Here is a 12,776-nt window from a genome sequence, read left to right on the forward strand (position 1 = left end):
GTGTATTGATCATGTGACCATAATGAATCATTGATACACGGTGCTTATCCAAAACGGATAATATCAGAAACTTTTATGCGGTACACACTAAAGTGCATTTGATGCTCTTGCTAAGTAACAAATCGTCAATTGAAGGGAAAACCTACACCGTCCGACAGTTTATGCACTCAACATTTTTGCTACTGAGCTAGGTTCTTGTTGAACAAGGCAGCATATTTCTTGTGAAGTAATTGCCTTGATGGTTGACGGTATAGCGTGCAGATAAACGAATATAATATGTGTCGATTGCTAGCACCTGATTATGCATAAAATAGAGAGCGGATAATAGCACAGCGCACCCATATATGTAATGTATTAACATATACTTACTGTATATTGTGTGATAACTATTTATAAATACAAATGTAACGTCGCACTCGAAAGGTGGACATTTGTGTTAAGTCATTTAAAAATAGATGAAAGATGAAGTTAAAAAACGCACAAGCTGTTTATTGCCAAATTCGATATGGGACCTCTGAATGTAAACCTTACGTTTGATGAAGGAAAACTAGATGGGTCTTCCTAATGACACCATCTCTTCGCGGTGGTCATTTGTGGTAAGTTATTGTACAAATGTATGATGAATTAAAACTTTGCATCCGAGAGGTTGTTTTATGGCTGAATTTTTCATTTGATCTTTAAATGTGACTTTGACAAGTCGTCGTATGATAATGGTCAATCATTGTCAGATATTATAAAATTGCATGGTGAATGTTAAAGTTAGGACACGCTTGATTAGACGGCCGCACGCATATGCTGCTACTCTTATAAGTGTCCTTATGTTTCTTTTAGTTGGCCTCAGTCTTTTTCTATGGATTGTTCATCAAAATAGTGGGGATGTTCTTAAATATAATGCAAATATACACACATATGCATTTGAACACCATTTTCTAGTACGGTATTAAACGTTAAACGCACACATGTTTGGTGTTATCCGTTCTGGTTAGGCGCCGTGTGGTTTATACATATTTATTACTACGCTAGATCTTTCTAGATCAAGATGGCGCTCAGTATCAAGCTGTTGTTCATAATGACGAGGCTAGACTATTGGTAAATGTAGAACGAAGGTTTAAATACCGGAACACGTGGTATTGTTTGTAAATAGAAATGACGTGTGGGTTTTCTAATTTGCCTCATTTCGCATGATCACGTGCGGTCATAGTTAAAAATAGATCGCAAGATGTTACGGAAGTTTCACATAATTATGGTTAAGTTTCAGTCAGCTATTGTAATTAAGATCTGCATTTTCATGCATATTTTTCCTTACATGTACGTGCGTTTACGTGTCGAATACTTTAATCTATAAATTGTAATAGATCATCGAGTATTGTTAAACAGACATGGACTAAACATCGGTCAAATCGACGAAGATTTTTACATTCTAGTAATTGGCAGTAATACCAGTGCATAAATGCAGCATATATTTAAATTATTTCATAATATCTATCATATTGCTTATATCTTATTAATGAGTCGTGGATCGAAAGCAGAACTAACTCTCGTGTAGACAGACAGACATACAAACAGACAGATAAATTATTCAGACTTATACATTTGAACATCGTCTTCTACTTAAATACACACATTATTCTGTTTAACCTAACAACCGGTAGGCATTACAACATAAAATTAAATATCAAATATTAGTCATTAAATAATACACATACAAATAAATACAATCGATGGTAAGAACACGTAGGTTCTATCAAGTTCTAGTTTAGTTAAATGTGATGTCAATGATGAAATTTCATATATCACATGATAATATTTCACTTAAATGTAATAACTGTTTAATTAATGCAATATATTATCAAATAAACATGAGCCGCGATCTAGGAAAACGGGGCTTAATGCATGTGCGTAAAGTGTCGTCCAGTTTCGCCTGCGCAGTCAACAAAGGCGAATCGAGGATAACGCTTTTCGTTGATATGGGAATTTTCGTCGAAAAGAAGTCTCTCCTTTACGAATTTCGAGTATAGATGATTAGCCTGTACGGACTGCATATGCTTATCTGGGATGAAACTGTACGTACGTGCATTAACAAGACACTTAGTCACTGATTCCGGAGAAAGAAATATCATTTGGTTATATAATGCCGCTTTCAACAGAAATGGTTTGCACTGCACTCTTTGAAATACATTCAGCTACCTACAATGGAAGACACGTTCAACGTTTGTCATCTGTTATGATTGAGTTACAATTTATGTTCGTTATATTCACAACATAAACATAATATCGTAATATACTATTCAAGGCAACATCTCGTGCATTCATTATGTACCTGCGAAATCCAGATATGCTGATCAATTTTTCATTCGTATTATATTAGCAGCATAATTTATGTGTTAAAAAATTATAATCTCACGACTGTATGCTGCAATAATGTTTTCGATCGTCGTTATATGAATCACCATTAAATACATTTTGAGGTTAAACACATTTACGTTTTTGGCCGATAAGTTCATATTTACACAGATTTGTGGGAATGCAGTTTACAAAACGGCTGAAAATATGCTTCTGGGCACCAAAATATGTGAATCCGCTCTACTCACTCGATATGTTTACAGTATACATTATTGTAAGAGCTACGTTTGCGAATTATGGAATTTTCCTAAAGAATGTTTGTTAATACGGGCATATTCTTTTGACCATATTATAATAGCATTATCTGATGTTACCATTTATCTCAAGAAATCTATAACAACATGTGAAGAACATGTATATTGTTTCAGAATTACAATATACAAGTAAACAAAACGCATGTATGAACCGCAACATTAGAATTATGGAGATCAACCTATCTACACAAACCCCTGTATCCGCTTAAAGTTTGTATATCTCTATATTTAGTAGTATTAAGTTACTTTTGTCAAATCTTGACAATTATCTTTAAAGATAAAGGTAGAGTATCGATAAATCAGCGTTGGGAGTATTGACATGAACTCTAGTATAATTGTTTTAAAAAAACGGCTATATAGCAATTGTATGAGTGTTTATGATGATGAGCTTTAGAATCGTTGTTGAACAAACCTCCATGCGGATTAAATCAATCTCGTCAGTTTGTCTGTTAACCACATTAATATCTTAATCTTTTTATTCTTTAATTCAATCACTGTATCGGATAGGATCAAATTTATATTTTCAACAAAGGGTTACTCTTTATTCAATTGGTGAAAGCTTAATCTTTTTCCATGCGCGAAATAATCAGGGTCGTGAAAATAAATATATCCCACGAAACAGCGGTCTTCGAGGCATTAAGCGTTCCCAAAGAAGGTTGTATCAAGGCTTCAAGAAACTGCAAACAGTGATTGAATTCTGGTTATCTTGATAAAAAAATTCCTTTTTATGCTCTGACGCAGTGTTATTTTTATAGAATAAATCGTTTTCAAACAAGTGGATATACTGAGTTACTGACTGCATGTTTTAAGCATACTTATATCTGTGATATTTTGAGAATGGTGTAAGTAATCAAGGGGAGTGTTCAAGTGTTTGAAACTAAGATATAAGACGAGAATTCGTCAGCCGTCGACATCAAGCAGACGTGCTTTGCAGATGCAAACGGCTCAACTGACGTCATCTTACACAACATAATGACGTCATACAAGCCGATTTCGTTTGATAGGGAGTACACTTTGGAACAGATCAACGTAAGTTTTGTCTGTTTGATTTTTCGATTATTTATTGTTGCCAGATGCTCTCTAAATCCAAGCACTTTCTATGTGATCTGAGCCGTAATAGGCTCTAAATATAGACTTAATGAGAGAGAAAAAAGCACGAACCCATTTTCTGATCTAGGATAAACCTATAGATCAGCGTATGTGATAGCAAATAGATTAAGTACTTTTTGGTATTTACTGCCAAGATTTCAGACACCGACGCTCTTATTTCTAGAAAGTGATTTCACACTTTATGCGTGTATCAACGATCCGCGTCATGCGAAAATGGCTATAACGACATATGCGGTCAGTGAATCTCTACACCAGCCTTCAAATCCGCGCATTGTCAGGTGCTACTCTCTCCACTTCAATGTTTATTATGTTTGAGTTCATTTTAAGAGTCGTATACATTTATATATCATACTCTCAAGAGAATAATAACTTACATATAATTTGTAATATCACTTGAGATGAGACAATTTCTTCATGATTCCATATTTGATATTCCTTTTGTAAAACCGTATAACATCGATTCAAACAGGAATCGAGCAATATGATTATCAAACGTGTATGACATATTCTGTCAATATGCCACTAAAATCAATCAATTTGTAATCGATACGCGGTAAAAGAATGGCCAGTGACTGCATTGAATGTCAACATCAATACATAATGACTTACTGCCAGAAGCATGTTCGTGACTTCTTCTTGTAAATATAATGTCGGGATTAAGTGCAAACCTGTCATTAAATCTCAAGCGAGTTACATGTATTGATAACACTAAGGATTGAAGCGTTCCTATTAAGATTCTATAGCCAATTTTGTGATAAAAATAAGATCGTTCTTCATCCTATATACCGTTTTAAAAGAAAGATAAAATAAATAATACTTGGGAAGTTTTGTATCACGAGGCTTGAAACAGACAGTTGCAGTTCGAAAAAAGTTATTTCCAGTTCAAGAAATCCATGAGAAAAAAGGGCATCTGTTGTGTCCTGAATACGTGTTTAAAAACCATCCTAGCCAATTGTTCAATGTTTTAAACTGAATTTATTGCAATTGTTTATTTAAAGAAGTTTATTAGAAGGATTATTAATTCTACATTCTAAACTAATGTTTAGATAAAATAATACCCAGTGTGTCAAAGAAGGTTCAACAAGTTTCGTATTAAGAATTTAATAGTTTTAACGATACTTTGTAACTACAACTCCTGGAGAAAAACGTTATCAAGGGTCTCCCGGTTACAAACACTCCTCATGATTTATCACAATGTCCTGACACATTCGATAATACTTACTTTGCTTCTTTAAACCCGCAGACGGCTCGCTAAGTAAGGCGAGCCAACGAGATCCAAAAGCCCTCGTATCAATGATGGTCGATAAACGGGGGTATGCCATTTAGAATTTGATTGTCTTAAAAGCGTAGGCCTGAAACAACGGTTTGGCCTAATCAATACATGGGCTTTGATTTAACCACCGTATACGACTTACCATGTTTTGAAATGATTGAATAATATGATCCAATATTGTGTGAACATAAATTGGGGATATATAGTTCTACCTTTAAACAATATCGTTTAAAAAAGCTCGTAAATTGACAAAGACGTATATTACATTACCATTATTGGGCATTGTCGTTGGAGTGCAAATACAATGTATTGATTATTATATCGCGCCGTATTGAATAGTTTTACTAAATATTAATAAGCTCAAATTAGTATTTATCGAGTCTGCTGATTTCACATGATAAAAGGACTGCGCACTATGGGATTGCTAAATTGAGCGAGGATGCGTGTTAGTGTTGGACATACCGAGCACGTCGATCTCGTGCTGCCGTGCCTATCGCTCTCGGAATATACTCGCATATACCAGGTAGCGGATACGAACTGTTCATGAGCCTCGCTATGGGAAAACAGGGCTTAATGCATGTGCGTAAAGTGTCGTCCCAGATTAGCCTGTGCGGATCACGGACGACTTTTAACTGCTTTTGTAAAAAAAAGTTCGTTCAAAGGAACTCTTTCCTAAACGAAAATCAGTAAAGGCGGAAAGTTTCGCCCTTGGTTAGCCTGTGCTGACTTCGAACTGCACATGCGTATCTGGGATAACATTTTACCCACATGCATTAAGCCCTTTTTTCCGGAACGAGGCTCGCATATACGATGTTTTTTTCCTCTTGGTCATTTTATGGTTGCTATTATGTTAACACAACTTTTGTTAAGACGTGTTTTCCGTGGTGTATTTTTTTTAATCATATGTTACTTTTTCTACTACTTCTTTTAATTGTACACTATGTTTATTACTATACTAAAGACTCTTTTTTCTGCTACTTCAACCACAAGTAATGATTCTGCAGCTTAGTATTGTAATACAAGAATAACAATAATGCAATCATCTACTCTTTACATGAGATGCGCTCTGGAAAAACCGGGCTTAATGCATGTGCATGAAGTGTCGTCCGGGATCCGCCTGTGAAGTCATAGACTGCTTTGTCGTCCGGGATCCGCCTGTGAAGTCATAGACTGCTTTGTCGTCCGGGATCCGCCTGTGAAGTCATAGACTGCTTTTCCATTTAGAAGAGACTTCATTTAAACGAAATTTCTATAAAAGTGGAAAGTGTCGTCAACCATAAGCCTGTGTGGAATGCACAGATTAATCTTGGATGACACTTTTCGCACATGCATTGAATCCGGTTTTCCCAGAGCTCGGCTCCAATGCTGTCATTCTATTGCACAAAGGTGTAATATAACGATGACTACATCTTTTACCACTGTCGATATACAATTATTTCAACTATCACTACAATATTCAGTGCGTTTGCTTCTCATGCTATACTACTGCTACTATTTCTTCTTTGAAACTTCTTTTACAACTCCTTTTACACCTCCTCATACAATTACTAATACATGTAATGCTGCCTAAAGATTAAATGGAATATTTAAAGTGACCAATTTGGCCAAAGCTAATGGTCTTTGGGATGAAAATTAATAAATATGGGCCGTGCTCTGTGAAAAAGGGGTTTCATGCATGTGCGTAAAGTATCGTCCCAGATTAGCATGTGCAGTCCGCACAGGCTGATCGGGACGATACTTTCCGCTTTAATGATATTTTTCGTTTCAAGAAAGTATCTTTTTAGCAAAAATCCAGTTTAGGCGGAAAGTGCTTCCCCTTATTAGTCAATGTGGACTGCACAGGCTAATCTGTGACGACACTTTACGCACATACATAAAACCTCTTTTTCACAGAGCATCACCCATATATTTAATAATTAGACTAATTCTTAGACTTATTTAACGGTTAAATGATGGCTGCGAAGAAACAGAAATAGGATCATTTCACAAAATGTATGCTTCTTACACGTACATGTACATGCAAATAAACACTTCTTTTGGCACCGTTTTGATCATCAGACTGAACATTAAGTCAATAATGAATCGATGTGCCAAGTTTAATGAAATACTGATTCCAGTCGCCCGTGTATAATATAGTACGATGATAATGGGTTGGACATTCGTTATATATATACATGTTTAGAAATTCACATAACTATAATCGCACGTTGTTTTCGCGCACGTTTCAATTACAAGAACAGCAAGTGTGTGTATTTATCAATTTTAATTTTGAAAAACAAACATTGTCCATAACATTACATGTATAGTAAAAGAAGACAACAAAACTAACGGATATGTATAAACTAAACGCATGTCCATTGTGTTTCGGTGCGATACTGCAAACAGCGGGAGCACATCACTAAAGGCAGGCATTTCACGGTGGTCTCCCCCATTTTGCTAAATATTTACATTGTTATGGAAATTACTGCGCAAAAGTCGGTGAAAATTAAGATATTTAATTTCCTCTGACGTTTTAGTATCAGACATCTACTGTATGTTTCAATACATAATGGCTATGCAGAGAAAGGTATATTAAATTCTTGTGTTTTACTAATTACGGCGTATTAAAGTATGTTACGATTTTAATTTGTCATTACAAACTAAAATGACGTTTCAACAAAATAGAAACTGTATATATATATATATATATATATATATATATATATATATATATATATATATATATATATATATATATATAGGGATTTCTAGTATATTTATTTCTAAATTTAGAGTATTTTTTACAGAAATTCCTTTAAGCAAACAGCATCATGCGGCGTCTCATCAGGGTCTACGCTGTTTGCCAAGGCCTTTTTTCTAGACGTTAGGCATAAATGGGTTAATTGTGTGAAATATTAAACCATATATTGCGTTCTTTGCAGTGGAAGCGCTCCATGACTGAGATCGACCTGAAGCGGCGGCGTGCGGACATGCGCGAGAGGGACCGGATGCAGATAAAAATCATAACGAAACTTGACAGCCCAACCCTGGGCTTCGAAGTCGAGAACTTCCGGTTGTTCAACAGGCTTAGGAAGACGGAAACTGCCATACACAACACGATACCTACTTTAGATAGTAAGCAAAGCATTTTTACCCAAATATTACAGACATTTTTGAGCCGCGTCGTGGGAAAACCGGGCTTAACGCATGTACATACAGTTTCATCTAAGATTAGCCCATGTAATCCGTATCAGGTATGAAATTTCACATTTTTATGTGGTTGTTTTTGTTTTGTTAAAAAAAGCCTCATTAAAACGAAACTCCGGTTTAAGTTGCTGATTAGCCTGTGCGGGCCGCACAAGCTCATCTGGAATGACACTTAACGCATATGATTAAGTTCAGTTATCTCTGGACGAAGCTCATTTTGTTCTTGCGATGTTATACCTTTTGAAATCGTTGCTCGTTTTACCAAATCGAAATCTTCTGTCGTCGGCTCAAGATTTGTGGGATGACTGAGGTTATGGCATTTTTGTTCTCAGGTCGTCGTTATCCGTCATCAACAGATAGTACACGAATAATTAGACAAAAAGACCACTCTACACGTGTTTTTTTCAAAACATAATTTTCATCAGTGTGTTGTTTCCTTATATGTGTACATTAATTTAACAGATATTGAGAAACGTCAAGTCCTGTGTCACTATGTATTGCTGATATTTACGCCCGGTATCACATCTATATCATGGCAAAAAACGAATACCTATATTTCTTTTCAAGAGTAAATGTAAATATCGCTATATTAGATTGTTTGATGTCATGCCGAAAAGACGCGGATAATACAAGTAATTGACTATCAGATTATATATAATTTCTAAAATATGTTCAAAAACAAAAAGCTGATTTCTCTCTAGCTCGACTGGTAAACAAATTGTATGACCATTTACGGACAACATCTATCTTTTCTCTTCTGTTTCCTCCCTAGCCGTGAACGCTGAGAAGGACTACATCACGTTCGAGCGCCTCCGGAAGTCGCAGCCCCACGCCGTCACCTACACCAGTTTCTACAACACCATCCAGGGAGAGGCGCGCAAACCGCGGACGCCCAAAACACCGTCCGCAATTGCTTACTCCGGTATCGAGCTTAGCCCGTCATCCGCGCGATCACGCGGCACGTTACGTCGCTCGTCCCAGTCTCTTTCTGAGTCGCCTGCAAGTCGGCTGTTTGCCATGGACACGGGCGGCAGACAGTTTAACGGTGCATACAAAATGTCCCAGTCAACACCGATAGACGCTCAGACGCCAAGTGCATACAAAATGTCTCAGTCAACACCTATAGACGTTAGGACGCCATTCTCTTGATACTTTTGCTAAGTTGTAGCGAAAACGTGTGTTATAAAGTGTTTATATGTAGCCTCGCTCTTGGATAACCGAGCTTAATGTTTGTGCGTATATCGTCCACACAGTGCGTGCATTATGCCTGTTTTCCCAGAGCGAGGCTCATATGTGTTAGATATGTGCTTTTATGTGTACGAGCTTATGTGCTATGGATTACATGTTATTGTTATTATATACCAATATGTTTTTGTAATATTAGAATTTTTTAAGTTAATCAAAGGTCAATACTTTATTAATAAACATGATAAACTATTTTATTAAACAGATGATAAAACATAAATTAAAATCACATGATAGTTGATTTCTGAAGATGGAAAACATAATGTCACCTAGGCGAACAATGCATTCGGTATAGAGTGAAAAAATCAAGTAAAGCGATCGATTGGGAACAAATATAAATGAGCCGTGCTCTGAGAAAAGGGGTTTAATGCATGTGCGTAAAATGTCGTCCGAGATTAGCCTGTGAAGTCAGCACATGCTAATCAGGGACGACACTTGCCGCTTTTATGATATTTTCTGTTTAAAGAAAGTCTCTTCTTAGCAAAAATCCAGGTTAAGCGGAATGTGTCGTTCCTGATTAGCCTGTGCGAACTACACAGGTTAATTTGGGACGACACTTAACGCACATGCATTATACCCCCTTTTCACATGGCGAGGCTCAAATGCGACTGTATAGTAAACAAATTTAGCCAACTCGATTGAGATTTTATCATTTCGTTATTAGTTGTTCGTTTGCGAACATCTGATGTTAGTAAAAAAAAAAAATCAGTTTGATCTTAACTACGATTAACCTGATTACTGCCTCATCTGCCGCATCCGCGCGAGAAAGAGTTGTATAATATATGCAAGAGGTTTGAGGTCTTCGACTATATTCATTCACAAATAAAACGGAGCGTATATAGAAAACAATCAATAAACAATGTTTGTATTATACGTGTCGCGGAAGAGAATGTTTATGAATGATGAAAATAGTCCATAACCTGCTAAGTCTTACTGACGTAGTAATTTTGCTCAGCACAGGTCATTCATAATCTGAGGCTATTAATAGATGCGGGAAAATAAAACTTCTGCTGATAAACAATTATAGTGGGATGTTGCGTAACATCGTTCATAGTGCATGCTACTACAGCGGGGTTAAATTTGATATGTCTGGGAAACGTTCTTTTGTTATGCCTCGGTCACACTGTCACGAATCAGAGCTACGAACGAGCTACGAAATACTTTTCGGCACAGTTCGTAGCTATCCTTACTGGACCGTGGCTCTCCGTACTTGATCCGTGATCAGTCGTAGTAGTTTTTGGATGTCCGTAGCGACTCTTAGCAAATTTTAAACATGTTCAAAAAATTGCTACGAATTTATCGATCGTAGCGTATCCGTAGGAGTCCGTACTAAACCGTACTAATCCGTACTAGTTCGTAACGACAACCGTAGTCGTCCGTACCTTTATGAAGACCAATTTTTTTAAGGACTTCTACGAATTGATACGAAGAACTACGAAGCGGTACGGTTACGCTACGTATAAGCTACGAGTATTCCACGGATATACCACGGAAAGCCACGGTTCTAGTACGTTGTACTACGGATAGGCAGGAATTTGCACGATCTTGTACGATGTACTACATTTCAGCACGAAAAAGTACGGACATGTACGGTCCACTACAATAAATTGCTACTGAAATACATCATTGAAATTATAAAGCAACCGTACTTGCATTTGTTGAGTTCACAATCATCAACCGCCAGCAAATTGCGTTTGAGATAAATTTGTTACACTTGGATATTGATATGGCACAAACACAGGTGGTTAGCGTGTGGCTATGATATTTATTAGTGATACCATCATTTTAAATGATACATAATCATCTTATAACAAACAAATGATGTTTTCACTAATTAATATCATAGCCACACGCTCACCACCTGTGGCACAAAATGCAGAGGCTTTTGTCGAGCTGCTTGACGATATGCACAGAGGTAATAATGATTCAATATCGTATAACTAGTTAGCTTTGTTCTAAAGGTTACGTATTTTGCAAATATTATAATTTGAACTTACTAGTAATACTTTTTTTTATTTGCAGGTAAGTGTCTGCCTCATATGCCGTTTGAATCTTGCTCTTACTTTTACGCGATTTATTAATTGTTAAAAATAGCCGACATTATAAAATACAAAATTAATCATACTTTCCTAAGCACAATCTTTATTTGTACATCAATAATTACATACTTTATCAGGTCAGAGAAGAAAAAGTAGGTGGTGGATAAGAGACTTGCTTTAAAGACGACCCGGCTTTAGGATGGAGGAGGTAGACTCTTCCCCAGACACGGCTGATTCCATTATTTCTGTTACGCGCTGTTGTTGCCACTGGAATGTTCTCTTTTTGGGAGGCATTATGTGTATGACAATGCAAGAGGCTGTTAGCGCAATGTTCATCCGTAGTTCGTTCCTACCTGTCCGTACCAGTCCGTCGCAATTCCCACTTCTTCGTAGCGGACCGTTTTAGTTCGTACTTACCCGTACTAGACCGTAGCGGATCCGTAGTTATATCGTAATGATTCGCGTAGCATCGTACTTTATCGTACCAGACCGTAGCGGATTCGTAGTTTGATCGTACCGATTCGTGGCGTTCCGTACTAGTAGCAGTACCGAGTACGGCGAACATTTGTGGTTGGATAATTAAACGATTTTCCTCTTATCGTGACACTATACTATTCGCTAGTGTTTGTTTTCTCATCTTAAAAGCAAAACTGTGTTTATCGATAGTCAATTTAATATTCCCCGGACGATTTAGTGAACGAGTACTGACCCTGAAATTCTGCGAGATGGATTTTAACGCGTAGTTGTAACTGGGTCACAATTTGTGTCGTTTGAACATACAGAGAGTAGTTCGGAATTCCTTACAATGAACAGTGCTGCATCCTTTGCGCTGAGCACAGACACAGTAATGTAGCCAAAGTTCAGAGGGTTTTTATCTCGAATTAGCCTATGAAATATTCGAATATATTCATGTGGGTCTGTTGCGTTATGTAAAAGTCATTTAAAATGAAAAGCTGGGTAAAACAGCTACGCCGAAAAAGCGCATTAGTGCTCTATACCCATGTTTAGGTCAGAGTAATTGACACCGTGTGAACTGCTAGGGTAACAAGTAATGCATAAACAACAAAGTACGGGTCAACAAGGCTGTCTTTATGACGACCTAATTCGTGAGTAAAAAGCATTGCCCGCAGATTTATTTTTCATCAATTATCTGAATGTATATTTTGGATTTGTATATGGTGTCAACAATCATAAGTTTTATACAGGGAATTTCAATCATGATATTATTTTCTTAGTGAGATAGGTATTCGATATTAAAACAATATT

General features: G+C 36.7%; 1 protein-coding gene across 2 annotated transcripts; it reads left to right on the forward strand.

Annotated features, from left to right (window-relative positions):
• The first annotated feature begins 2,974 nt into the window (after nt 1–2,974).
• LOC127876153 (uncharacterized) lies at nt 2,975–9,700 on the forward strand. 2 transcript variants are annotated; one of them, XM_052421142.1, is made up of 3 exons: nt 2,975–3,686; nt 7,962–8,154; nt 8,999–9,700. In XM_052421142.1, exons 1-3 carry the CDS (start codon nt 3,630–3,632, stop codon nt 9,373–9,375), a joined length of 627 nt encoding a protein of 208 aa, XP_052277102.1. In that variant the 5' UTR covers nt 2,975–3,629; the 3' UTR covers nt 9,376–9,700. The 2 variants fall into 2 exon arrangements, with proteins under 2 accessions (XP_052277102.1, XP_052277101.1); XM_052421141.1 differs by lacking the exon at nt 2,975–3,686 and adding an exon at nt 5,072–5,563.
• The last annotated feature ends 3,076 nt before the right edge of the window (nt 9,701–12,776 follow it).

Source organism: Dreissena polymorpha, chromosome 4 (genome assembly GCF_020536995.1).
Source record: "Dreissena polymorpha isolate Duluth1 chromosome 4, UMN_Dpol_1.0, whole genome shotgun sequence".
NCBI classification, from domain to species: Eukaryota; Metazoa; Mollusca; class Bivalvia; order Myida; family Dreissenidae; genus Dreissena; species Dreissena polymorpha.